The sequence below is a fragment of the Xyrauchen texanus genome, chromosome 36 (assembly GCF_025860055.1).
Source record: "Xyrauchen texanus isolate HMW12.3.18 chromosome 36, RBS_HiC_50CHRs, whole genome shotgun sequence".
Classification (NCBI taxonomy): Eukaryota; Metazoa; Chordata; class Actinopteri; order Cypriniformes; family Catostomidae; genus Xyrauchen; species Xyrauchen texanus.
In genome coordinates, this window is record NC_068311.1 from 24,624,299 (window position 1) to 24,648,979 (window position 24,681).

The window sequence follows — 24,681 nt, forward strand, 5'->3', positions numbered from 1 at the left end:
ATCCAGACATGTCGAACATTTACTTTTTGCCGACCTATCACAAGTAGCGTATATCCTCATGAACTCTTTAAAATCGATCGATGGCAGAAAGTAATTCAAATTATAGTTGTTTGTTATCAAAATAAAATACATTTGTAATAATAACCATGGTCTTGGTTGCGCCGCTTCTCGCCACCGAGAGACGCTGGCTGTCATTGAAAATGAATGAATACCGGTCGATTTTACGCTCTCGCTGCCTCTGGTGTGAACGCACAGTCAGAGTTCAGAGAAGAACACCTACTAATGCATGCCGGGCTGAACTAGGCAGATACCCCCTATTGAAAAACGATCCCTCAAATTTTGGACACACCTAAATTCAAGTTCCCCTAACACACTGCAACATGAAGCCCTTAAAACCCAAGAGCTGAAGCCTAAAACCAGTCCCCTTTCTCAGCTGGCTCTGAAACTAACAAACATCAGTTTTAGACCAGCACTGCTGAACAAAACCAGATCAGAATAAACCAAATCATAAAAGAAACCAAAAATTCATATTTGGACCATTGGGAAAATGAAAGTAAAAACCAAAGCAAATTGGACTGTTATCGGCCCTAAACAGAACATATAATCTGGCAGAATATCTGCACACTGTAAGAGATCCAAAACAGAGACGGATCCTCACACGTGTGAGGCTGAGACAGAAACACACTTTCTCCTTCACTGTGAGAAATTTACAGAGGTGAGAGAGAAATACCTCCACAAACTCTCAAACATCATGCCACAGTTTACCAGTTCAGCAGATACAGATCAGATTCTGGTGTTACTGGGGGAGATCAGATCAGATGCTGGTTTTACTGGGGGAGATCAGATCAGATGCTGGTGTTACTGGGAGAGATCAGATCAGATGCTGGTGTTACTGGGGGAGATCAGATCAGATGCTGGTGTTACTGGGGGAGATCAGATCAGATGCTGGTGTTACTGGGGGAGATCAGATCAGATGCTGGTGTTACTGGGGAGATCAGATCAGATGCTGGTGTTACTGGGGGAGATCAGATCAGATGCTGGTTTTACTGGGGGAGATCAGATCAGATGCTGGTGTTACTGGGGGAGATCAGATCAGATGCTGGTGTTACTGGGAGAGATCAGATCAGATGCTGGTGTTACTGGGGGAGATCAGATCAGATGCTGGTGTTACTGGGGAGATCAGATCAGATGCTGGTGTTACTAGGGGAGATCAGATCAGATGCCGGTGTTACTGGGGGAGGACCATCATGAATCAGTTGCAGCTAAATTCATTTTTGAGCTGCACCTCCTCAGAAACCAATTACTGCCTTAATGTACTTCATTTACAGTACTTTTATTCTCTTATGTTCATAATGTCCTTTTAAATGCATATTTTATTTTATATTGTATAGTGTATATTGTTATTATAGTTTTTATTTTATTTGATTCATTACCTGGCACCTTATTTTAATTCTATCTTTATTGCTATTTGTTACTATTTTATTATTATTATTTGTCTTGTCATTATCTGTTTTGTGTATTAATGCTTTGGCAATATTGTATGTAAACACAATCACGCCAATAAAGTACTTTAAACTTGAAACTGAAAATTGAGAGAGAGAGAGAGAGAGAGAGAGAGAGAGAGAGAGAGAGAGAGAGCACTGTTTGTTGGTCATGAATTGAGTCTCTATGCATGTGTGTCATCGTGTGTGTGTGTCACTATGAGATGAGAGAGAAAGACACTGTTCAACTGAAACTGAAATAAATTTAGGACATTGTTTGTCATTCTTATCTGATGCACTACTTAGCCAGTGTCTTTGTTTAATGTGGTTATTTTGCTGTGATACTCTGTACAGCTATTTGAAAAAACTCAAATAATTTGGCAAAGTGATATCACCAACCCACATCTCAGAATAGCATTCAGAGATCATATTCTTCTCACCACAATCGTACAGTGCGGTTATTTTAGTTACCGTAGACTCTTCTGATCTCTCTCATCAACAAGGCATTTCCATCCACAGAACTGCCGCTCACTGGATGTTTTTTGCACCATTAGGAGTAAATTCTAGAGGCTGTTGTGTGTGAAAATCCCAGGAGATCAACAGTTACAGAAATACTCAAACCAGCCCATCTGGCACAATTACAACAGCGAAGGTAAAAACACATGAACAAAACAGGCACTGCAGACATCTCTTGACACGAGTGAAGTATACTGGTATTATATTAAGTATAAGTTCTTCCTGTTTCCTCGCGTGGCTGTAATCTATCACGAGAATCAATAATGTGCTTTGATTAATGGCATTAAGATGCCGTTATAGTAATAAATTGCTACATGATTGTGACAGTATTCGTCCCAAGGATGACACGTGAGGCCAGGCTCAAGGTGAGGCTTTTTAATATATATTTTGATTTGACACTATAAACAGATATGCCACTGAAGCACACAGCACGCTTCTAGCGCCAGACTTTCTCTCTCTCCCTCTGGAGGCCCTCTGGCTACCTTTTATGCGGCTCTCCCCGTGCTCACTGAAATTAGACACAGGTGTTAGACATAATTTAGCTCAGGTGTAGGCGCCCTTACCGCTTTTCTCTTACGGACGGGCGCTTGACCACGCCCCCGCTGCCACAATGATTAATCATTTACGCCGACATCACCCATGGAAAGAGCCACAGGTGAGCCGAAACTGCACACACCCTTCCATTTTTAAGCAGGCACTCAGTGCTAATTCGGACAGACATGAAACAATAACTAAAGCACTTGGGGTGTTCATGAGGGATTTCCATGTATGATTAAAATACTAAAGCAGCATTATCACAACATCCCTTCTTGTATGCATTCTGATAGAAAGGTTATTCCTTTTATATTGATGTAAAGCTTCCGATTATTCAATATGTTCAGATGAGTATGAAGAGCACTTTATGTTGATGCATGTAGTGTATTAGTGCAGGTATTAAGTTAAAATGTTGATTTAGTAATTAGAGAAAATGTTTTGTTTATTTTTGTAGTTAAGGTTGTTGTATTGTAGTAACCATGACTACTGTCACTATGGTTTTCCAATTAGAAATCTTGGTTTTGATACAATTAACCATGGATTTATAACATTAATACTGTAGTTTCTATATAGTAACAAAGATTTAACTACATTGTAACCATGACAGTAAGCATGTTTCTATTGTGGTTAATATGATTTTACTACAAATTCCATTTTTAAACTATGATTACTGTTGTAAAACAATGATTGTTATTTAAGGGCAAACCTGTTTAAGTGTTTATCAAATTGATTATTCTTTGGATTTGGCAGTAATATAATTTTTTTTTAACAAAGAAAATATTGAACCGTACCAAAACCGTGATACAAACCGAACCTAGACAAACGTGAACCGTTACACCCGTTACAAACACACACACACACACATTTTCTTATGACTGCCCTTGGATGTTTTTTCCTTTTTTAATTATTTGTTGTCCTACCTATTTTTTCTGCCAAAACCATCACAGCCTGTTTTCTTTAGGGAATAATAGCACAATGTTAATTGGGCAAATAGTGCATCGATTTCTGAATAAAACACATTAATATAACGAGTCTAATTTCCATAGAAAAGAGGCATGTTTGAACAAAGAATAACAAAGACTTATTTTAAATACTACAGACGCAGCGCTTCAGTGTTGATTTCTCGTGCTTAAATTAGATTGCGGATGATTAGTGAATAAGAAGCAGTTTTTTTTTGTGCTGAAATAACACGGGCAACAGTGTGAATGAATTTGCCCCACAGTGTTCACAGTTTTTAAGGAAATCAACCTATGACTGGCTTACTTATAGTTTATCTGCATATTAAGTTGAGATAGGAGAAAATATTTTAACATCGAAAAAAGTTAAACACTTCAGCTTTAATAAATGCAAACATTTGAGTGTACAATATTATAATATGTCAATATAATATTAAATCCATCAAATGTATATTAAGTGTTCAGCAGATTAAATCTAATTACTGCATTCATCCCTCAAGCACAGACTTACCTACAGCAGAACGTGCAAATAAAAACAGATGGCATTTCCTTTAGCTCTGTGTAACTGTGAGACAGTTGGTGGATATTGTGCCTCACCCATAAATACACCTTTTCCATTTTGTTTGTTTATTCTGAACCCACACTCAACCAATCCCACTGCTGCAGTGGAAAATGTATAAAACACCAATTTGTTCCATTTCATACAGACTGTTTGAGGCAAACATGTTTGTTCCAGCATGCTTGTTGACTCATGTCATTCGAAAAAAAAAATTTGAATTGTGGGAACAGCATTATACAGAGTCAACTGTGCAATAAATCATATTTATCATGCTACATAATTAGCAGGACATCCTATCGCATTTTATAATTACGTAAATGAAGGTTTGTCATCTAACAGGCGTAAACACTGCAGAGAACACAGCCTGAATAGTCTCATTCTGAGTATCGTATTGTCTTTAAACTACTGATTTTCAGTTTCTGTACAAACAAAGCATTAAATGCCTTGCCTCGAACAAAAAAGCATTCTGAAAAACACGTTGTAATGCATTAAGACTATTTTATAAGTTATAAGTTATTTTTAAATTTAAGCTTATTTTTATTTTTATGGTGCTGTTATAGAAGTATTGCTAAAACAAAAATTCTGTTGCATTCCCACAGTACAGTGATGATATCAGAAATACCATAGTACATATTAGTACCCCAAGGAATACCAAAGAATAGTATTGCCAGTATGTCCAAAACACCATTGTTATACCATGGTACTTTTTGTTTATTTACCATAGTTTCTCAAAAAAGCCATGGTACTATGGCAGAGACATGCTACAGTAATGGTATCAGATGGTAATAAATACCATGGTACTGAATGAAAACCAATGATTCTGTTCTAGTTTCTATACTACTGTAGCTCACTCTTGAAATGTGGCATTTCAATTTTGTAAATATTGTTGGCTTGGGTTGACACCTTGGCCCTGTAAAATTCTTAGACACCTGATCAATGACCGAAAAATTTATTGCTGGCCATCATACAAGAAATAAAACATATTATGATTGTTTACTCCTTATTTTATATGGAAATTACTGCATATATACAGAGATTATTAAGCAGAGATGGGCCACTTCTATTAAAATTAATGGAAGAAATTGGAAAGCACAACGGCAGCCAACCGTCAACAGATGTAGAAATGAAGTCCCGCCATTTGCGTTTTTCTTTGTGTAATCTGAGGTAAAGAAGCACAATTTATGATACGAGTATTGTCAAATTTTACTGCCGATTTGAAATATGTCCTTTGATTATAATCCTGACCAATCGTTTAGGAGATTTCTGTCTTTTCTTCTTCAAGTAGAGAGGACCTGCACCGGCATGACTGGAAATAGTCTCCAGAGAGCATTCCAAAGATGATCAACAGTGTTCTGACTTGCTAGAAAGACTTTGGTACTGCATAAAGCATATAATTCAAACAATAGCATCAGCACACACACAAAAAAATAACTATATAATAATAATTAAGCCTATTTTTAAGATACACATTTTAATTTCATAACAAAATTCCATCAATATGAATTGTTTAATTTTTACCAAATATAATAAAACTAAATATTTCGTTTTTTATTTTAATTAGTAAAAGTTGACTTAATTAAATTTTATGGAATTTTGGTATGAATTTGAAATGTATAAAAAAAAAAGTTTTTAGTGTTTTGTTTGTGTATGTGTGTGTGTGTGTGTGTGTGTGTGTGTGTGTGTGTACAGGTTAATAAGTTTATGATGAGTTTTCTGGAGTTTATAGTTCACATTTAAACCACATTAAAAGGATATCTAATAAATAAACATTTACTCAATTCAACTTGATGGGAATCTTGAAAATATTTCTATAGTAGTCTTTAACAAAATTAGGGGAAAATAAATCTTATATATTTTAAGTTTTACTAATTTAATTTAGTTAAACATCACAAAACTCAATTTGATGGAATTTTGTTATGAAATTTAAATCTTATCTTTTTTTGTATGTGTGTTGGGCATTATGAACCGAAGATATCTTACAGTAAATGAAAGACATTCCTTTTTGGAGATGCTTTCCAGAACATTAAATCATTATAGTAAGAAAACTAAAGTTTAAAGAATTGTTCAAACAGAAGTGAAAAATGTCACTAAAACTAATCAGGCAGTCATATGATTAATATGAGAATGCATTTGATTCTACTCCTTGCATAGTGTGCATATAAACAAGAGTTCATTTATATGCAGGGTTGGGGAGTAACGGAATACATGTAACAGGATTACGTATTTAAAATTATTAAGTTTTAAAATATAAAAAGTAAATGTATTCCACTACAGTTACAATTTAAATAATTGGTAATTAGAATATAGTTACATTCAAAAAGTATTTGGATCACTGAAGAGATTACTTTGCATTTTGTCAATTGTTTCATTTAATATTTAGTCCTTTCAGATGGAAAACATTTATTCATATAAATTATGCGATCCAAAGTGCATTTGAACAGCAGTGAAACACTTTCTTATGATGTGTTACATTCATACAGAGAAGTAAGTTTGAAGTAAGATTGGAGCAGAAGAAATAGAAATAAACTTTGTGTAAATTGTCAGCTTTACACTAAGCTAAAATGCTATTTCTATCCATTTTCCATGCACATGTTACCAGGCACGATCATATTGTTTTATAAAAAAAAAGAAATTCACGTTATATCATAATTTCTTTTTTCTAGTAAGATCTTTGATATTAGGGATGACATAAAATGTTGACGTAGTGACACTAGGGGTCGATCTTGAGAGCCCCGATCACCTCGGATCTTTGAGAAAAGGCCACTGAAAATTGGCGAGTGGAATTTGCACGTCACTCCCCAAGGACATCTGGGTATAAAAGGGAGCCGGAATGCGGATTCATTCACGTTTTGTGCTTTGGAGCCAAGACACGGTCCCAGCCATTTCAGCAGCTAGTATAGCATTGTGGCAAGAGGGACACAATGTCTCGTTCCCTCCATTAGGGAACGGAGATTACGACATTAAACAAGACGTTCCCCTTCTGTCACTCACTCAACGTTGTGTCGATGTAGTGACACTAGGGGTCCCTATGGAAAAAGCCACAACAGGAGTGGTGATGGTGTAGTGGGCTAAAGCGCTGAACTGGTAATCAGAAGTTCGCTGGTTCGATCCCCACAGCACCACCATTGTGTACTTGAGCAAGGCACTTAACTCCAGGTTGCTCCGGGGGGATTGTCCCTGTAATAAGTGCAATGTATGTCGCTTTGGATAAAATTTTGGATAAATGTAAATGTAGCTGAACCGTGTTATGTGAACTGCCAATGCAGGTGCAAGCAAGCTGCAAGCAAGCTGCTACGTGCGTAATAGCAGGTGCATCAGACTGCACGTAACCTCCCCCAACGCTCCAAAAGATGTCATGTAGTTCCCCACATCCCTGAGGGTGGGAAGTGACGTAACTAGCATGGGAGCAGCCCGCGCCACCCGACCAGCTGTTCCATATTACCGAACTCTACCTGTTTGTACCTGAAAGAACACAGGACAAAAACGGCTCAACCCGGAGATTGTAAAATCTCATGAAGGTATTGGGTGTTGCCCAGCTAGAGAGGTGCCATTGGCCAGTGCCCATGAGGATGCCACACTCCTTGTAAACTCCTACCATACCAAGATCTGGGTCTAGTAGGCCAATGCAATGGAGTCCACGATCCAGTGGGCAAGCCTCTGTTTGGAGATGGCATTCCCTTTCTGCTGCCCACCAAAGCAGACAAAGAGCTTCTCAGAGCATCTAAAGCTATGTGTGCGATCCAAGTAGGTACACAAAGCATGCACCGGACATAGCAACAACAGGGCTGGGTCTGCCTACTCCTGGTGCAGCGCTTGCAGGTTCACCACCTGATCCCCGAAGGCCCAGGAGGACCACAGAGAGATCCCATGAGGGGAAGAGGCATGGTCTGGGAGAGTTCCCCCTCAAGAACATGATGATCAGATTGCGTTTCCCTAGGGACTTACCGTCCACTACGTTGTGGTGTGTGGCTATAGCGGCTACATATCCCTTCAAGGGGGACAGCCGACCCTCCAACCTCTCCTGCAGGAAGGAAAGCACTGACCCGACTGCGCATCTTCTGGGGGGGGTCTTCGCCTCGGGAAGAACACCAGTTCGTGAACAGGTGCCACTTCATGGCATAAAGCTGCCTCGTAGAGGGAGCTCTGGCTTGAATGATCGTGTCTACCACTGCTGGTGGTAGGCCACTTAGGTCTTACGCATCCAAGGGCCAGACGTGGGTGCCAGATTGTGCCCCATCCCTGAGAAAGAAGGTTCTTCCTCAGAGGAATCTGCCAGGAAGGTGCTGTCGTGAGGAGCGTGAGGTCCGAGAACCAAGTCTGCCAGAGCATCTGTCCCAAGGGCAGATGGAATACCAGAGCGGGCAGTGGGAGGAATCTTGGGGAGTGTACAAGTCTACCTGTGCTTTGCCGTATCGACTCCAATTCAGCTGGACCACCTGGGGGTGGAGTCTCCACTCTCTGCTGAGCATTGCCTGCCATGACAGCACATCCACTGTGGCATTGAGGCTGCCCAGAATATGAGTGGCCTGCAGTGACCTCAGCTGCTGCTGACTCCAGAGGAGGAGATGGTGGGCGAAACTGATACTCGCGGCGGCCCGGAGAAGCATGTCGGTCAGCTCTGCATCGGCCTCAGACTGGGCGGGCAGACTCAAAGGTGGCAGCCCAGTGGAGTCCTCAGCATCCAACATCATCTCCGATGCAACAATCGAAGACTCATCCAGCTCACGTGCCCCGAAAGACACGTCAAGCTGGACGTGAGGTGGGCTGGTCTCATTTCGGAACCGGACGGGGGCAAACGAGCATGCTGGGCAACGGAAGGTCCGCAGGGTATTACCCAGCGAAACCGTGCCCATTGAACTCCCCAAATCGCCTCCAGTGCCAGCTGGGATGGCCTCATATCTGAGGGTAAAAAATCTAACAGTGCTGAAGAAGTAATCCTGGAGTGGTGGTGGTGTAGTGGGCTAAAGCACATAACTGTTAATCAGAAGGTTGCTGGCTCGAGCCCCACAGCCACCACCATTGTGTCCCTGAGCAAGTCACTTAACTCCAGGTTGCTCCGGGGGGATTGTCCCTGTAATAAGTGCACTGTAAGTCGCTTTGGATAAAAGCGTCTGCCAAATGCATAAATGTAATGTAATGTAATCCAAAGTATTTAGAATACATTACTGACCTTGAGTAATCTAACAGAATATGTTACAAATGACATTTTACAGCATGAATTCTGTAATCTGTAGTGGAATACATTTCAAAAGTAACCCTCCCAACCCTGTATATATGTGTAAGAACATATGAGTGAATGCGTCAGGAAAATATTAAAATTCCGGGACATTTTGCATCACAGAATGGAATAGAATTTTTCCAGACCAGATCAAAAACCCAGATGATCCTGGAAAATCTTGGTATGGCAGCAACTGTATGTGTTGGCTCTTGTATGACAAATTGTTTGCTAATTTTCCTCATTAGCACTCCAAGTCACTTTAGATTAAGGAGTCTGCTAAATGATTCAATGTAATGTACAGAATGCGCGTTGCTATGTCTAAACATTCAGGGCTCGAGCTCCAAACGATTTTGGACCAGCCCTGAATGTGTTTGTTTTTGTCCATTGTAGGTTTTTGAGTTGAACTGAAGTGGGAGTTAAGTATGCGTTGGTTATTGAAGTGGCTTTCCTGCAAACTTAAAGATAATCATCTGCCGTTTGGAGCTTTATACACGCTAAGTATGCTTCTTCATCTGAAATAAGTTTTTCAGGCCTGGTTTTTGCGCTAGTGTTGCGCGAGCCATCACAATACCACTCACATGAACCTGCAGTTATACATCGTTTTTCTGAGCAACCACTGGGCGGCACCATGATGATTCCAATTGCCTGTTTTGTATTTCTGGTCTAGAGATGGCAAGTAAAAACTGCCAAAACGAGTGATCCAGAGAAGAACAACAAACATTGAAGTGTTACTTGGTGTAATGGCTCAACTTGTGCCATTGTTGGCTGTCATAACAACAGCCAACAGTGGCATTGGCACTTGCACTTTATTAATAATTAACAGAATAATTAGTAATTAACAGAATAATTAATGATATCAGTGTAACTAACCTGTGTCCATCGTTTCATGTCATCTACACAATCAGGTAAGGCACTGTCTATAAAATAAACGGTCATCTTGACTATGAAGTATCTGTATGTTTCTTTGACAATTCTTACAAATGTAATACCTTAAACATTACATTACCCGCGAACAATATACGCCGATGCGAGTGAAAAATTTAAAACCGTTGAATCGTGGAACACTTCGTTCAGGACAAAAGTGGATAATTTTATCTGGCACCGCAGCGCGACATGCACGTGCAGCTCGCGGCAATTTTTCCGGCTTGTATAGCTAATATGCATACGCATTCTAGAGTTTATTGACAGTTGATGTCTGTCTCTAAAAGATGATTGGCTCTTTTAACTGTTTAACTCCCTTTCTACATCTCTTGACCATTGGGCGCTCAATGCTCCTTGGTTGAGCATTCTAATTTAAATAATCTCTTGCTGTGTCCCAAATGACACACTATACACTTACAAAATATACTATGCCCTCAGCCATGTTGTGTATGAATTTTCAAACTGTAGTATCGTCCCAAATGGAACACTTAATGGTTTTTTTAATACACGGAAGCGTTCGCCGTTTAACGGCTGACGGAAGAGACGTTTCAAATCCAAGCGTTGTGTTAATGCTAGCTTGTGCTATTCGCCCTCAGTTCAACACTTATATCTCAATAATATACAGGTTTGGGACGCACCTTCTGATTCTACTCAGAATTGTCTAGTTCAAAACACTATAGATGGAGGAAATTGAACATCTGAAACTGTTAAACAGCACTGATGAGGTTAAGACTAACCTTACTAACCTTTTTATGAATGATGTTAAATAAATAAAATGGTCTTGTTTTACTTCAGATATTCCTACAGAGTACTTAAATCATTAAGAGCAATAAAGGAAATAATGCTATTGAGTAGAAAAAAAGAAAAAAAAGATTTGACTAGCACAGTCCCAATTTAGTAAAGTGGTCTTTACTAAAATGTGTGCAGTCAGAAAATTATTCCAGTCCTGTAACTTAACAAATATAAATAAGGTGTTACTTAAATAAGTTTAATTTCATATAGCACCTTAAACTGAAATAAAAAATCTGTCAAATTCAAAATGTTACAGATGCTTAGATTATTGAAAATAAGTCAGAGTACTAAAATCCTCCAGATACCTTAGAGTATAATTTAAATAACATAGTTTACATAAAAATATCATGGTACTGTAACTGTTTTTTTTTTTTTAAAAGGTGATTGTGAGAAACTTCAGCTAGTGAGATCTGCATCGTATAACATATTTACATTCAAGCTACACAAGAAAATGCAGAAATCCTGCTCCAAACTCATTAAGATCACATGTTTTGGTGCTGTTCTTTTAAAAACTAATTCTCAGGGGCCCTAAATATTCATAGGTGATTCATGAACGGCTAGAAGTCTAGATATGCCCCTCCGTGTAAAACAAAATAGACATACATAATTATGTGCATTCACAGCTTATTACTTACTGATGTTTTCAAATCCTAGAGATGCCCCAGACAGTGGTCACGTAATATGGTGTATGATACTCAAATGTACTACAAATTATACCATGGTGCATGACCAAAATCATGGTATTTCCATGGTACATTTCCAAAAGTCATGGTAATAACACGGTACATTTTAGGTAGGCTAATGTTGTTACTACTATAAAACCAACTGAACCAAAACCTGTTTTAAACAGCGCAGAAAGCATTAAGAATATGATTATCATTATTCTTTCTTTAGTTATGACAATGCTGACTAATACCCGATGAATGTGGTATTTTGGCAAAACAATATGGCTACCATAGTAAACTTCAGTAAAAGATAGATGAGGTATGGGTCCAAACGACGTAGGAACCAAACTATGGACGCCGTTTCGCATCGGAAATATATACGTGCCGCACACGAGAAGCTTGTCCAAATCAAAGTCTTTTACAAACTGCTCAGTCACACCAAGTTAATGTAAAGTTTTCTGGTTATCGGTAAGTGATACTTTTATCGATGCACAAATAGTCTTAACATATCAATCGTCTGACTCAATACTTTTGTTCTGTTGGTAGGTTAAAAATATCCCTGATAAGCCCTAGATATACACTGCAGATTGGTTATTTAACATTAAATCTTTCCTGGAGTTCATCAGTTCTTACCTGTTGAATGGAGATGCAGTGCGCTTTAGTAGGTGTCAATGGAGCTCGGGTGGAGCTGTCGGATGGTCGAGCATTTATAGTTGGACGAGGTCCTGATTCCAGAGTTGCAGATAAAAAGTGCTCAAGGCATCAGGGTGAGTTCTTATATTACACCAATACCACTTGTGCAAAATGTCATATGTGCATATTGTGTGTCTATTCATGGAGTTTAACGAAAGTACGTCTCTTGATTGTTCAGTGAAACTTGTGGCCGACTATGCCAAACAGGAAGTTCTGGTTACACAGGTAATAATGTTCTGCATGCTACAGTTGAATAGAATAGATTATATAATCTTTTAAGCATAAAGGATACCAGTTCAAAGCATCCTGTTTTACCACAGCTGGGGCCCAACCCATGCTCAGTAGATGGCCAGTCTTTAGGTCGTGGTCAGTCTGCATGTCTGACTTCTGGATGCACACTCTACCTGGTTGATCAGTCCCATCCATTCACAGTGGAATTTTCTGGTATTTCAAATGAAAACTATTCCTCTCCTCAAAAGGAGAAAACAAAAGCAAATGAAAGCAAAGACAGTCAAAGCAGCTCAAAGGATGAGACTCAGAAGTCATCTTCCAAGAGGAACATGAAGGATTACTTTGCTTCATCACCAAAAAAGGTAGATCTTCCGGGACTGTAGAGCTGTTTGGGAATATATGATCAAATCTTTGTTGCAAAGATTAATACACTTTATTTATTAAAGAAATAGTTGCCCAAAAATGGAAATTCTCATCATTTACTCACCCTCATGCCATTCCAGATATTTCTTTCTTCTGCTGAACACTAGGGCTGCAACTTACGATTATTTTGATAATCGATTAATCTAATGATTATTAGAACGATTATTAGACTATTCCTCAATTTTTGCAAAGATTAATCATTAGCTCTTAACCGATTATTCAGCTTATGGCCTGACTTAAAAGGTTGTATTAAACGTGCTTTCTAACAATAAAAAAGAAAAAAAAAGCATATTTTAAAAATACCTCTAAATGACATTCACTGAATTAAAGTGAAAAATAATTTTATTAAAGTTTAATTCAGTAAAGAAATTCACTGCAAAAAATCCTATTGTTATCAAGTGTTTTATCATGTGTTCCATTTAAAATTGTCTAAAAATCCTTAAAACAAGATAAATTTACTTGAGAAGTCAACATATGAGATATTTAGACTTTAAATATAAGTGTATTTTTACAATTGGTTATACTTCTGCGAGTGCAATAAAGACAAAATAAACTATATATTCGAGATCTATTCGCTAAAAGCAAGTCTAAATATATTATATGCTGCTGCTCTTGAATGCATCTTTTTAAAGGATTTTTAGATATTTTTATAAATATTTGTGTTTTTATTATTATATATTATCATTCTCAGAAAAAAAAAAAATCTTCTAAAATAAATGTACATTGTTTTAAAGGAGTTTTAGATATTTATATTGGAAAACAAGCCAAAACAAAAATAAATCAAAAATGTATTTTGTTGCAGTGTATAATGGGGGAAAACTTCCTCTCTCACCTTTCTGTTCACTTCAATCCATCTTTAACTCACAAAAAACAAACTCTGTCTTATGAATAAAGCTACATATTGCCAATTTTCTTCATGATAAGAAATGACAGTCATGTATATTATGATTCAATAAGTTGCGAGTCATCACGTTGCATTAAGTGCGTGAGCTCGAGGGACGAGTGTCCCATCATCCGGGTTCAGTTTCAATCTCTCCCCCTTTGATCGGGACATTTGCACATCTCAATTCAAGCTTCGAATGCATCTGGACTGTGAGCTCCAGGCGTGAGCTGCAGTCATCATTAGACTTTATTGTGATGTCATGTTACGTTAAATGAAATCAAATGACTATTTGACAATTAACATTTTTGTTGACAATTTTTTATTGTTGTCGATAATGTCAACTAATCATTTCAGCCCTACTGAACACAAACAATGATTTTTAGAAGAATGTCTCTGCTCTGTAGGTCCATACAGCTTTGAAGCTCCAAAAGCATATAAAGACAGCATATAATGTAACGTATTCAATGGAAAGGAGGAGGCGAGAACCGGCTTTTCAATATAAATAATAGTTTTAATATAAATCCGTAAACCATCTCTCTCTCCCGCACTATCATCCGCAGTCGGCCTTTATGCCTCTCGGAGGCTTGATTAGCCTGATAAGGGACCGGGTGTGTATGATCACGACCCAGCCCCGCCCTCCGCCCTGTCACAATAAGTAATCCATAAAACTTTTATGGATTACTTTTATGCTGTCTTGGTGATTTTTGGAGCTTCAAAGTTTTGCCCAACATTCACATTGTATGGACCTACAGAGCTGAGATATTCTCGGAAGATAAAATCTCTGTTTATGTTCTGCTGAAGAAAGAAAGACATACACATCTGGGATGGCATGAGGGTGAGTAAATTATTAGATAATTTGTATTTTTTGGTGAACTATCCCTTTAAGCCAGTTATAATGTACATTGTCTCACTGAGACTTCCGCACATGTTTTGCACCCTGTTACATAGGCAATAAAACGACCGCACAGCCCACAAGATGAAGTCCCTGATATGAAACGAGGACGTGGCAATGAGGATGATGAGGAGACCTCATCTGAGGAGAAGCTCAGGCACTTGCGCGAATTTGCACAGAAAGAAAGTGATGACACCCTGGACTCGCCATCAGCAAAACCCAATGCTGCTCCTTCCACTTGCTCTCAGAGTCACTGGCAACAAACAGGCAGCCTGATGCTCTACACTGCTGCAGGGGTTTCTGAAAGCTCCAAAGTAAGACTAGATCTTTTTAGCAGGAAATCTATTTCTATATTTAACAGACTATTCATTTCTGTGTAATCCATATGTACATCCATTCGTATGTAATTTGTGTAATTTTTGTTTCGTATGTTTAATTTACCAAAACCCTGCATCCTTCTGTTCTATACGACCATGGCTTTATTGTGTAATTCAGATTGCAGGGTTTGACATTGACGGCTGTATTATCACTACAAAGTCAGGGAAAGTTTTCCCCACAAGTCCAGATGACTGGAGGTGAGTTTGGCTTATAAACCTGGTATAAACAGAAGTTGTCTTTCTCTGCAGTCTCACATGTGCTGTTTTACTGTGTGCTCTTGTGTAGAATTCTTTACCCAGAGATACAGCCCAGACTGGCCAGTCTGTTAAAGAAAGGATTCAAGGTGCTGCTTAATTAACTTTCAGTCTTTTTTTTTTTTTTGTCGATATAGTTAAAATAAAGCTGAAGTGTCAAAAGTTTGTTTGAATTTTCCATTTTTTCTCTTTGCTTTAATAAACCACCATGTGTGTCTCTGTTGTAGGTGGTATTTTTTACCAATCAGATGGGCATTTCTCGTGGCAAACTCAGACCAGAGGTGTTCAAATCAAAAGTTGAGGATATTCTAGAGACACTGCAGTTGTCTGTCCAGGTTTGTAATGCTGCGTTCACTCTTCTGCATTATATCCTATTGAGAGTGTCACTTATTAATTGTGTAAGCATAATATTTCAGTATAAATTATTAATTTAACACATGGAATAATTTTTCCTTTTGCAGGTGTTTGTTTCCACAGCTCCAGGAATTTACAGAAAGCCTGTGATGGGAATGTGGGAACATTTGTGTGAGAAGGTGAATCGCTAAATGTGTGTGTGTGTGTGTGTGTCTCTCATTAGAATAATTGCATTAATGATTTATTTTACATTACATACATTGAGCACCAAGTTCAGTTCAGTCAACCTGCAAATGTTATATGTGACACTGTTGTGTTTTCACAGGCAAATGGTGGAATGACTGTTGACAAATCACAGAGTTTCTATGTTGGAGGTGAGCTAAAACAGAAAACTGTACTCAAATTTCCATTTCATGTGTGATCATATCTGTATAAAGTGATGATAAATGTTTGGTGTTGGTTGTCTCAAATGGTTGTGATATGTTCTAGGGACACATCGATCCGATACCTGGATAATGACGATCGGGTATCAGTAGTAATGGTTTTTACCATCAAGCTAAAAAAAATTATTTTAAAGAATCACAAAAGCATCATTACAGTAGTCCTTGTGACTCTTGCATTTTATTCAAAACTCTTGAAGACATAAGATAGTTTTGTAAATTGAAAAAGACTGTGTTTAATAAATATATAGACTGCATGCCCTGAACCCCTCACTGAATGAGCGCTGTCCTTTTGACACACACACTCACGCACACACACACACACACACACACACACACACACACACACACACACACACACACACACGTTGTGTTTCCATGTTTTATGGGGACTTTCCATAGACATAATGTTTTTTATACTCCACAAACTAAATATTCTATCCCCTAACCCTCACAGAAATGTTCTGCATTTTTACATTTTCAAAAAACCTAATTTAGTGTGATTTATAAGATGTTTTCCTCATGGGGACCGACAAAATGTCCCCACAAGGTCAAACATTTTGGGTTTTACTATCCTTATGGGGACCTTTGATCCCCACAAAGTGATAAATACACGCTCACACACACAGTATGCTTTGGGCTCGTGATGTGCTTCGAGTTTATTTTTTAGCTCTATGTGAGCGCTAAACACAAACATCATCTCAGATGTAGATGCTGTAATTAGGTTCACTTATAACATCCATTGAGATCGCACTGGAGGAGCATTTGACCAGATTTTGATTAAAAAAACAACAACAACTAATTAAACTACCTTGAACTAGCCTACAAACAAACACTCAAAAGTATTTGAACATTCTGCCAAATTAAAGACAGAGGGTTTTAAATTAAGACATTATGAATGAAATATTTTGTTTTTGTATAATAAAATTAGAATATATTGTAATAATAATAAAATAATTATTGTTACGATTAGATCTAAAGTCCAGTCTAAATGTGCAAAGAGATCTGTCTTGTTTTCGTTGTTCATGGTCAAATGGCAGAATTTGACCATCATTCTTCGCTACACCACAGGTACAATAGTTTTATTGTGTTTCTGTTGTTGATGGTAATAAAGACATTAATGCCAAACACTGTACAACAGTGTGTTTATATCAGCTTCAATAAATTGCAGGTGCATTTTCATCAATATTTTGATGATAAAAAACGTATATTTTATTTGTGAAATGTGGCAATTCTCTGACATGGTTTTGCAGCATGTACTGTACAATGACCCAACAGCACAGCAGATTATATGTATAATGTTGATTTCCCATCATTTACAGATGCAGCAGGTCGTCCTGCTAACTGGGCCCCCGGGAAAAAGAAGAAAGACTTTTCCTGCAGTGACAGACTGGTAACGGCCTATAAGTCTTCTTCACAACCAGCAGATTGAATTAGTTACTGCTAGTTAGTTTAAAAGAGTGACTGCATTTTACTTGGGCACTGTTTGGTTTTAATATTTAAACTGTTTCAGCCACAAGAGGGAGCTGTACTGTTATTTTTCCTTTCCCTCCTCTTGTAGAACCAAAAAGGAATGTTTCAAGTCATGGATCTATTCACAGTAGTTCATCTTAAAATTGATGAAATTGACAACAAGGCTGTGAGGGATAGACAGTTTCTTTAATTGGTTGTGGTGTTGTTTAAAGTTTTTTGGATCATTCTACTGACGAAACATTGAAAACAAATGAAAACAAATGTTAGTAGACAGAAAACATGTGATCTAGGAGCTTTATACATCTTTACATTGGATGCCATTAAAGAGATGGTATGTCAATCCCTCACAGGCTTGTTTTAATTCACATCAAAAATCAAATATAGCTCGACTGTGAATAAGGTCTATTTGATCGACTTTTAACAAAATACAGCTGCACCATTTTGGATTTTCTCTCTTATGCCCATAGTTTGCTCTCAACATTGGTCTTCAGTTTCACACTCCCGAGGAATTCTTCTTGGGCTGGAAGTCGGCTCAGTTCAGCATGCCAACCTTTGACCCTGTAAAGTATTTGTCTTTTTCTGTTTCTATTATGAATTAATCGTATTGTTTTATTTATGAATATTTGCTTAAACATGAATCCAGGTTAGTTGAGTTTTGAAGTGACATTTATACTTCCAAAGTATGCATGATTATAATTTTATAATTATAAATTTATAAAATATAATTTTTCATTCCAATTTCTAGAGACATTTAGACACTAAAATGTGTCTTTACGATCCTCCTGATGCCACCCTCACATCTACCAAACAGGAAGTCATTGTTGCGGTGGGATTCCCTGCATGTAAGCCCTCTTTTGTGATCTGTATCAGTGTTTTTCTTCCAGGTGAAGAGTTGATTCAACCCTTTTTTCTCCTTTTGCAGCGGGCAAATCTACCTTTTTCCAGACACACATCATTCCAAAAGGCTATGCATATGTGAACAGGGTGAGCTCAAGCTCTGCTCGAACACAACTTCCTGTACATTAAGTGAGCTCAGAGCCGGATTGATCACCACTAGTAGAGAGATATTATCACAACATTAGTCCAATGTGGGTGAAATGTTGATTCCTGAAACTTACGCCACAGTTACAATGCATCAGTGTCATTGCAACATATCACAAAATATCAAACTTTTTGGCATTTGTTTTAAAAAAGATGTCAAAGCACATTTGTCAAGCAGTATATTTAACAAAAAAAAAAAAAAATAATTCTGGAACAATTGACAAACTAAAGAATAAAACGTATTTATTCACTTTCTGTTTGTCAAATTTTAGAGGATCATATCCATAGTTAATTTGATGAACAACACCATTTTGAACTTTCTAAACTTCTTGAAAGTCTTCAGACATCCACTAAACATCACATGAAAAAACACATAAAATACAAATTTCACAAGCCCAATCCAAACCTCTGCAGCCTGGGAAGTCACCTGTAAGAGGGGAAAAAATAAACCATAAAATCCATGCAAACAATTTTGCAATCCATACCCTTCATTTATAAACTGTGGACATGATTTGTAAACCATTCCCTCGTTTTAACAAATCATGTCCATGGTTTTATGAAACCGTGCCCTCAATTTACTAATACGTACTCTCAGATTTGAAAACCATACCCAAGATTTCACAATCCGTACCCACAATTTAACAAACTGTACTAATTTGTAGAATTTCCCTCATTTTTTAAATCTGTGCAGACTCCTAACAAGCACAAGCTCCCAGGTATTCAGTTAACAAATCTTCTTGTAAATTGTTTTATTGTGGATAGGTATTACATTTAATACTGCAAATTGTTTTAGCTGCAGCTGAGATGCCATAGACAACGATTTGATGCAAAATTGAGGTAACGATTTACAAAACTGTGGGAACAGTTTGCAAAATCGAGGGAATGGTTTACAAATCTGTGGGAACGGATTGTAAAATTGAGGGAACGGTTTAAGAATCTGTGGGAACATATTGCAAAATTGAGGGTATGGATTATGAATCTATGGGAACGGATTGCAGAATTGAGGGAACTGTTTACAAATCTGACAATATAGATTAGTAAATTGACTACACTGTTTATAAAACCATGGACACGATTTGTTTGAACGATGGAATGGATTTAAATCTGTGGGAACGGATTGCAAAATTGACAGAACGGTTAACGAATCTGTCGTAACGATTGCAAAATTGATGGAACTGTTTACGAATGTGTAGGAAGGGATTGCAAAATTGAGGGTATGGTTTAAGAATCTGTGGGAACGGATTGCAAAATTGAGGGAAAGGTTTACCAATCTGTGGGAACGGATTGCAAAATTGAGCGTCCGGTTTACAAATCTGTGGGAATGGATTGCAAAATTGAGCGTCCGGTTTACGAATCTGTGGGAACGGATTGCAAAATTGAGCGTCCGGTTTACGAATCTGTGGGAACGGATTGCAAAATTGAGCGTCTGGTTTACTAATCTGTGGGAACGGATTGCAAAATTGATGGAACGGTTTACGAATCTGTCAGAACGGATTGCAAAATTGAGGGAACGGTTTACGAATCTGTAGGAACGGATTGCAAAATTGAGGGTTTGGTTTAAGAATATGTGGGAACCAATTGCAAAATTGAGGGAAAGGTTTACCAATCTGTGGGAACAGTTTACAAATCTGTGGGAATGGATTGCAAAATTGAGGGAACTGTTTAAGAATCTGTGGGAACAGATTGCAAAATTGAGGGTATGGATTAAGAATCTGTGGGAACGGATTGCAAAAACGAAGGAATGGTTTACAAATCTGTGGGAATGGATTGCAAAATTGAGGGTATGGATTAAGAATCTGTGGGAACGGATTGCAAAAACGAAGGAATGGTTTACAAATCTGTGGGAACAGATTGCAAAATTGAGGGTACGGTTTAAGAATCGGTCGGAATGGATTGCAAAATTGAGGGAGCGGTTTACAAATCTGACAATATACAGGTCCTTCTCAAAAAATTAGCATATTGTGATAAAGTTCATTATTTTCCATAATGTAATGATAAAAATTAAACTTTCATATATTTTAGATTCATTGCACACCAACTGAAATATTTCAGGTCTTTTATTGTTTTAATACTGATGATTTTGGCATACAGCTCATAAAAACCCAAAATTCCTATCTCAAAAAATTAGCATATCATGAAAAGGGTCTCTAAACGAGCTATTAACCTAATCATCTGAATCAACTAATTAACTCTAAACACCTGCAAAAGATTCCTGAGGCTTTTAAAAACTCCCAGCCTGTTTCATTACTCAAAACCGCAATCATGGGTAAGACTGCCGACCTGACTGCTGTCCAGAAGGCCATCATTGACACCCTCAAGCAAGAGGGTAAGACACAGAAAGAAATTTCTGAACAAATAGGCTGTTCCCAGAGTGCTGTATCAAGGCATCTCAGTGGGAAGTCTGTGGGAAGGAAAAAGTGTGGCAAAAAACGCTGCACAACGACAAGAGGTGACCGGACCCTGAGGAAGATTGTGGAGAAGGACCGATTCCAGACCTTGGGGGTCCTGTAGAAGCAGTGGACTGAGTCTGGAGTAGAAACATCCAGAGCCACTGTGCACAGACACCAGAAACAGCGGCAGAAGCGCCTGACCTGGGCTACAGAGAAGCAGCACTGGACTGTTGCTCAGTGGTCCAAAGTACTTTTTTCGGATGAAAGCAAATTTTGCATGTCATTCGGAAATCAAGGTGCCAGAGTCTGGAGGAAGACTGGGGAGAAGGAAATGTCAAAATGCCTGAAGTCCAGTGTCAAGTACCCACAGTCAGTGATGGTCTGGGGTGCCATGTCAGCTGCTGGTGTTGGTCCACTGTGTTTTATCAAGGGCAGGGTCAATGCAGCTAGCTATCAGGAGATTTTGGAGCACTTCATGCTTCCATCTGCTGAAAAGCTTTATGGAGATGAAGATTTCATTTTTCAGCATGACCTGGCACCTGCTCACAGTGCCAAAACCACTGGTAAATGTTTACTGACCATGGTATTACTGTGCTCAATTGGCCTGCCAACTCTCCTGACCTGAACCCCATAGAGAATCTGTGGGATATTGTGAAGAGAAAGTTGAGAGACGCAAGACCCAACACTCTGGATGAGCTTAAGGCCGCTATCGAAGCATCCTGGGCCTCCATAACACCTCAGCAGTGCCACAGGCTGATTGCCTCCATGCCACGCCGCATTGAAGCAGTCATTTCTGCAAAAGGATTCCCGACCAAGTATTGAGTGCATAACTGAACATAATTATTTGAAGGTTGACTTTTTTGTATTAAAAACACTTCTTTTATTGGTCGGATGAAATATGCTAATTTTTTGAGATAGGAATTTTGGGTTTTCATGAGCTGTATGCCAAAATCATCAGTATTAAAAACAATAAAATACCTGAAATATTTCAGTTGGTGTGCAATGAATCTAAAATATATGAAAGTTTAATTTTTATCATTACATTATGGAAAATAATGAACTTTATCACAATATGCTAATTTTTTGAGAAGGACCTGTAGATTAGTAAAATGACAACACTGTTTATAAAATCCTGGACACTTTGTTTGAATGAGAAAACAGTTTACAAATCTGTGAGCATGGTTTATAAATAAGGGTACGAATAGCAAAATTGTGGGCACGGATTTGCAGTAAAAAAAAATTATTCCTTTTACAGGTGACTTCCCGGGCTCCATACAAACCACTTCCATTAGTGGTTTGGAATAATATTAAGATCTGACTTTTGTTAATGCATCTGTCTGAACTGTCAGATAATTTTTCATGTGCTTATTCATCATGTATTGTGCGATTGATTTTAACATCAGATGTTGAAACAAGATGTGTCATATGTCATTCAATATGCCAACCTTTCCCATTTTTTATGCTGTTGTCTGTGACAAATGTGTTCAGATGTGGATACCAGCCTCATGAAGAACATAATTAATGGTTAAACATTAATTTGTAAACTGCTGCAAGTTTGTTTTGTTACTATGACAACCAGCAGAAGCAACTACAGTCTGAACAGAAAGGCAGTTAGTCTAAAAAAATCAGATGCCATCTGCAGTTTAAACAAAGCCTTTGAAAAGTTATTTCATATATATATATATATATATAGTTAGTTAAAGGAATAGTTCACCCAAAAATGAAATTCTCATCATTTACTCACCCTCATGCTATCCCAGATGTGTAGGACTTTCTACTGCAGAACACACATTTTTTTTTTTTAAAGAATATCTAGGTCCATATTAGAGGTCTTCATGGGTCCAAAAATTTGTGCCCGAACACAAAGAGACCCGGAAATGTACTACCCGGTCCAGAACCAGACCTGTCTATTATTTGAAATCTTGGACCTGAACTCATGTAGAACCGAGAAATGCCGGACCCATCTATTATTTGAAAGCTGGGACCCAGACCTGGCCGGGAGACACAGACCCAATCGATACCAATTTTACAGCTGATTGCTATTAACAAGTAAAGTTGTGAAAACAAAACTTTGTATCCTACCTTATGTAACGTTGGTAGCCTTTTCCCCTTTGCCTGGCCATGACACAAAGTCTTTTCTCCTTGCCAATAAAGTTGGTAAAATACATCCAGGTTTTCTGTGATTCCTCTCTTGCTGATTGAAACCTCATAGTCCACTTGCTGTCACGGTGATGGATGACAACCACGAATTGTTTAGAATCAGCTTTGCAGTTTTTTTGTGTCTCGCATAACTTAACTTCGACTGTTTGCCCATTTGAACTATAATAATGATTGTTTATTCATTGCCACAGCTGCTAACGTTAGCATTGCTAATATGCTATCGTGTGCCTTAACTCCGCTCTGCGTCTGACGTCACTCAGCTCGTTGTGGCTCTGCTCCCTTTTTCACCTTATTTCCTGGTCCGTACTTTCTCATCCTAATTTTACAATGATGCAATTTACAACACACACACAGCACCATCAACATCATCTGTCTGATCACGGCCAGGTCTTCTCAGATCGACCCAGGTAATATACATAATGTTAAACAGACCCGGGATCCACAGCAATAGAATGGGTCATGACATGGACACGGCTGACAGGATAAAACGTGGATCCAGACTCGTAGCGGGTCCCAGGTCCTGGGGTTAGGGTTGGTCCATACAATGCAAGTGAACGGTGGAAGTTTGAAGGTCCAACAAGCATATAAAGCCAGAATAAAATAGAGCGATATGATTTAAGTTCTTTTTTAGTATAAATTCTTCTCCCTGCCCATTAGGTGGTGATATGCACAAAGAATGTGAATCGCCAAAATCAAAAGAAGAAGAATGTGAAAGTGGAGATATATTGTAAAAAAGGACTTAAATACTGATCTGTTTCTATCACTTCTGAAGACATGGTTTATACCACTGGAGTCATATGGATTACTTTTATGCTGCCTTTATTTGCTTTTTTTTACCTTCAAAGTTCTCTTGCATTGAATAGAGCTACACAGCTGAAATATTCTTCTTAAACTTTTTGTTTGTGTACAGCAGAAGAAAGTCATACACATCTGGGATGGGATGAGATTGATTAAAAAATGAGAGAATTTAAATTTTTTTATGAACTATCCCTTTAAGCTGGGATAGGAGAATGTAATTTAACTTAACAAAAAATTACAAATGTACCATTAAAGCAATTAAATCAGTGAATACAATTTTGGTGAACTATGTCTTTAATCAGAATTCACTAACAAAAGTTTTGTTTAAAGATGCCACAAATGTTTGTATTTGTTTTTTTCTAATGCAATGAGATTCATGTGTTTTTAATTGTGACTTAAGTGAAGGCGCACTTTATATGAATAGCTTCTGTTTACTTTTAGTCTTTGATTTTTTGTTGACTTTTGATCCCTGCATATAAACTATAGGACACGCTTGGCTCCTGGCAGCAGTGTGTGACCGCATGTGAACGCGCTCTAAAGGAAGGCCGAAGCGTTGCAGTGGACAACACTAATCCTGACTCTGAGTCTAGAAAAAGGTACTTATACCCCCATTTCCACAACAGATGCTA

General features: G+C 38.1%; 2 protein-coding genes across 3 annotated transcripts in view; one reads left to right on the forward strand and one right to left on the reverse strand.

Annotated features, from left to right (window-relative positions):
- The window catches only part of LOC127629800 (TRPM8 channel-associated factor homolog), an 83,802-nt gene extending 71,381 nt beyond the window's left edge, over positions 1-12,421 (reverse strand). The window contains exon 1 of the mRNA XM_052107050.1: positions 12,276-12,421. The gene's annotated coding sequence lies outside the window, so the exon portion shown is untranslated. The remainder of the gene's footprint in view (positions 1-12,275) is intronic.
- Positions 1-24,681, forward strand: part of pnkp (polynucleotide kinase 3'-phosphatase) — a 162,461-nt gene that overhangs the window by 135,682 nt on the left and 2,098 nt on the right. The window contains exons 2-15 of one of the 2 annotated variants that reach the window (XM_052107066.1): positions 12,308-12,409; positions 12,514-12,560; positions 12,656-12,928; positions 14,821-15,078; positions 15,260-15,339; positions 15,428-15,485; positions 15,624-15,731; positions 15,858-15,929; positions 16,076-16,124; positions 17,513-17,583; positions 18,131-18,223; positions 18,409-18,505; positions 18,586-18,647; positions 24,539-24,648. In XM_052107066.1, coding sequence (XP_051963026.1) covers positions 12,308-12,409; positions 12,514-12,560; positions 12,656-12,928; positions 14,821-15,078; positions 15,260-15,339; positions 15,428-15,485; positions 15,624-15,731; positions 15,858-15,929; positions 16,076-16,124; positions 17,513-17,583; positions 18,131-18,223; positions 18,409-18,505; positions 18,586-18,647; positions 24,539-24,648 — 1,480 coding nt within the window. Of the gene's footprint in view, positions 1-12,268; positions 12,410-12,513; positions 12,561-12,655; positions 12,929-14,820; positions 15,079-15,259; positions 15,340-15,427; positions 15,486-15,623; positions 15,732-15,857; positions 15,930-16,075; positions 16,125-17,512; positions 17,584-18,130; positions 18,224-18,408; positions 18,506-18,585; positions 18,648-24,538; positions 24,649-24,681 lie in introns of those variants that run through there. The other variant, XM_052107065.1, reaches the window with a different exon arrangement.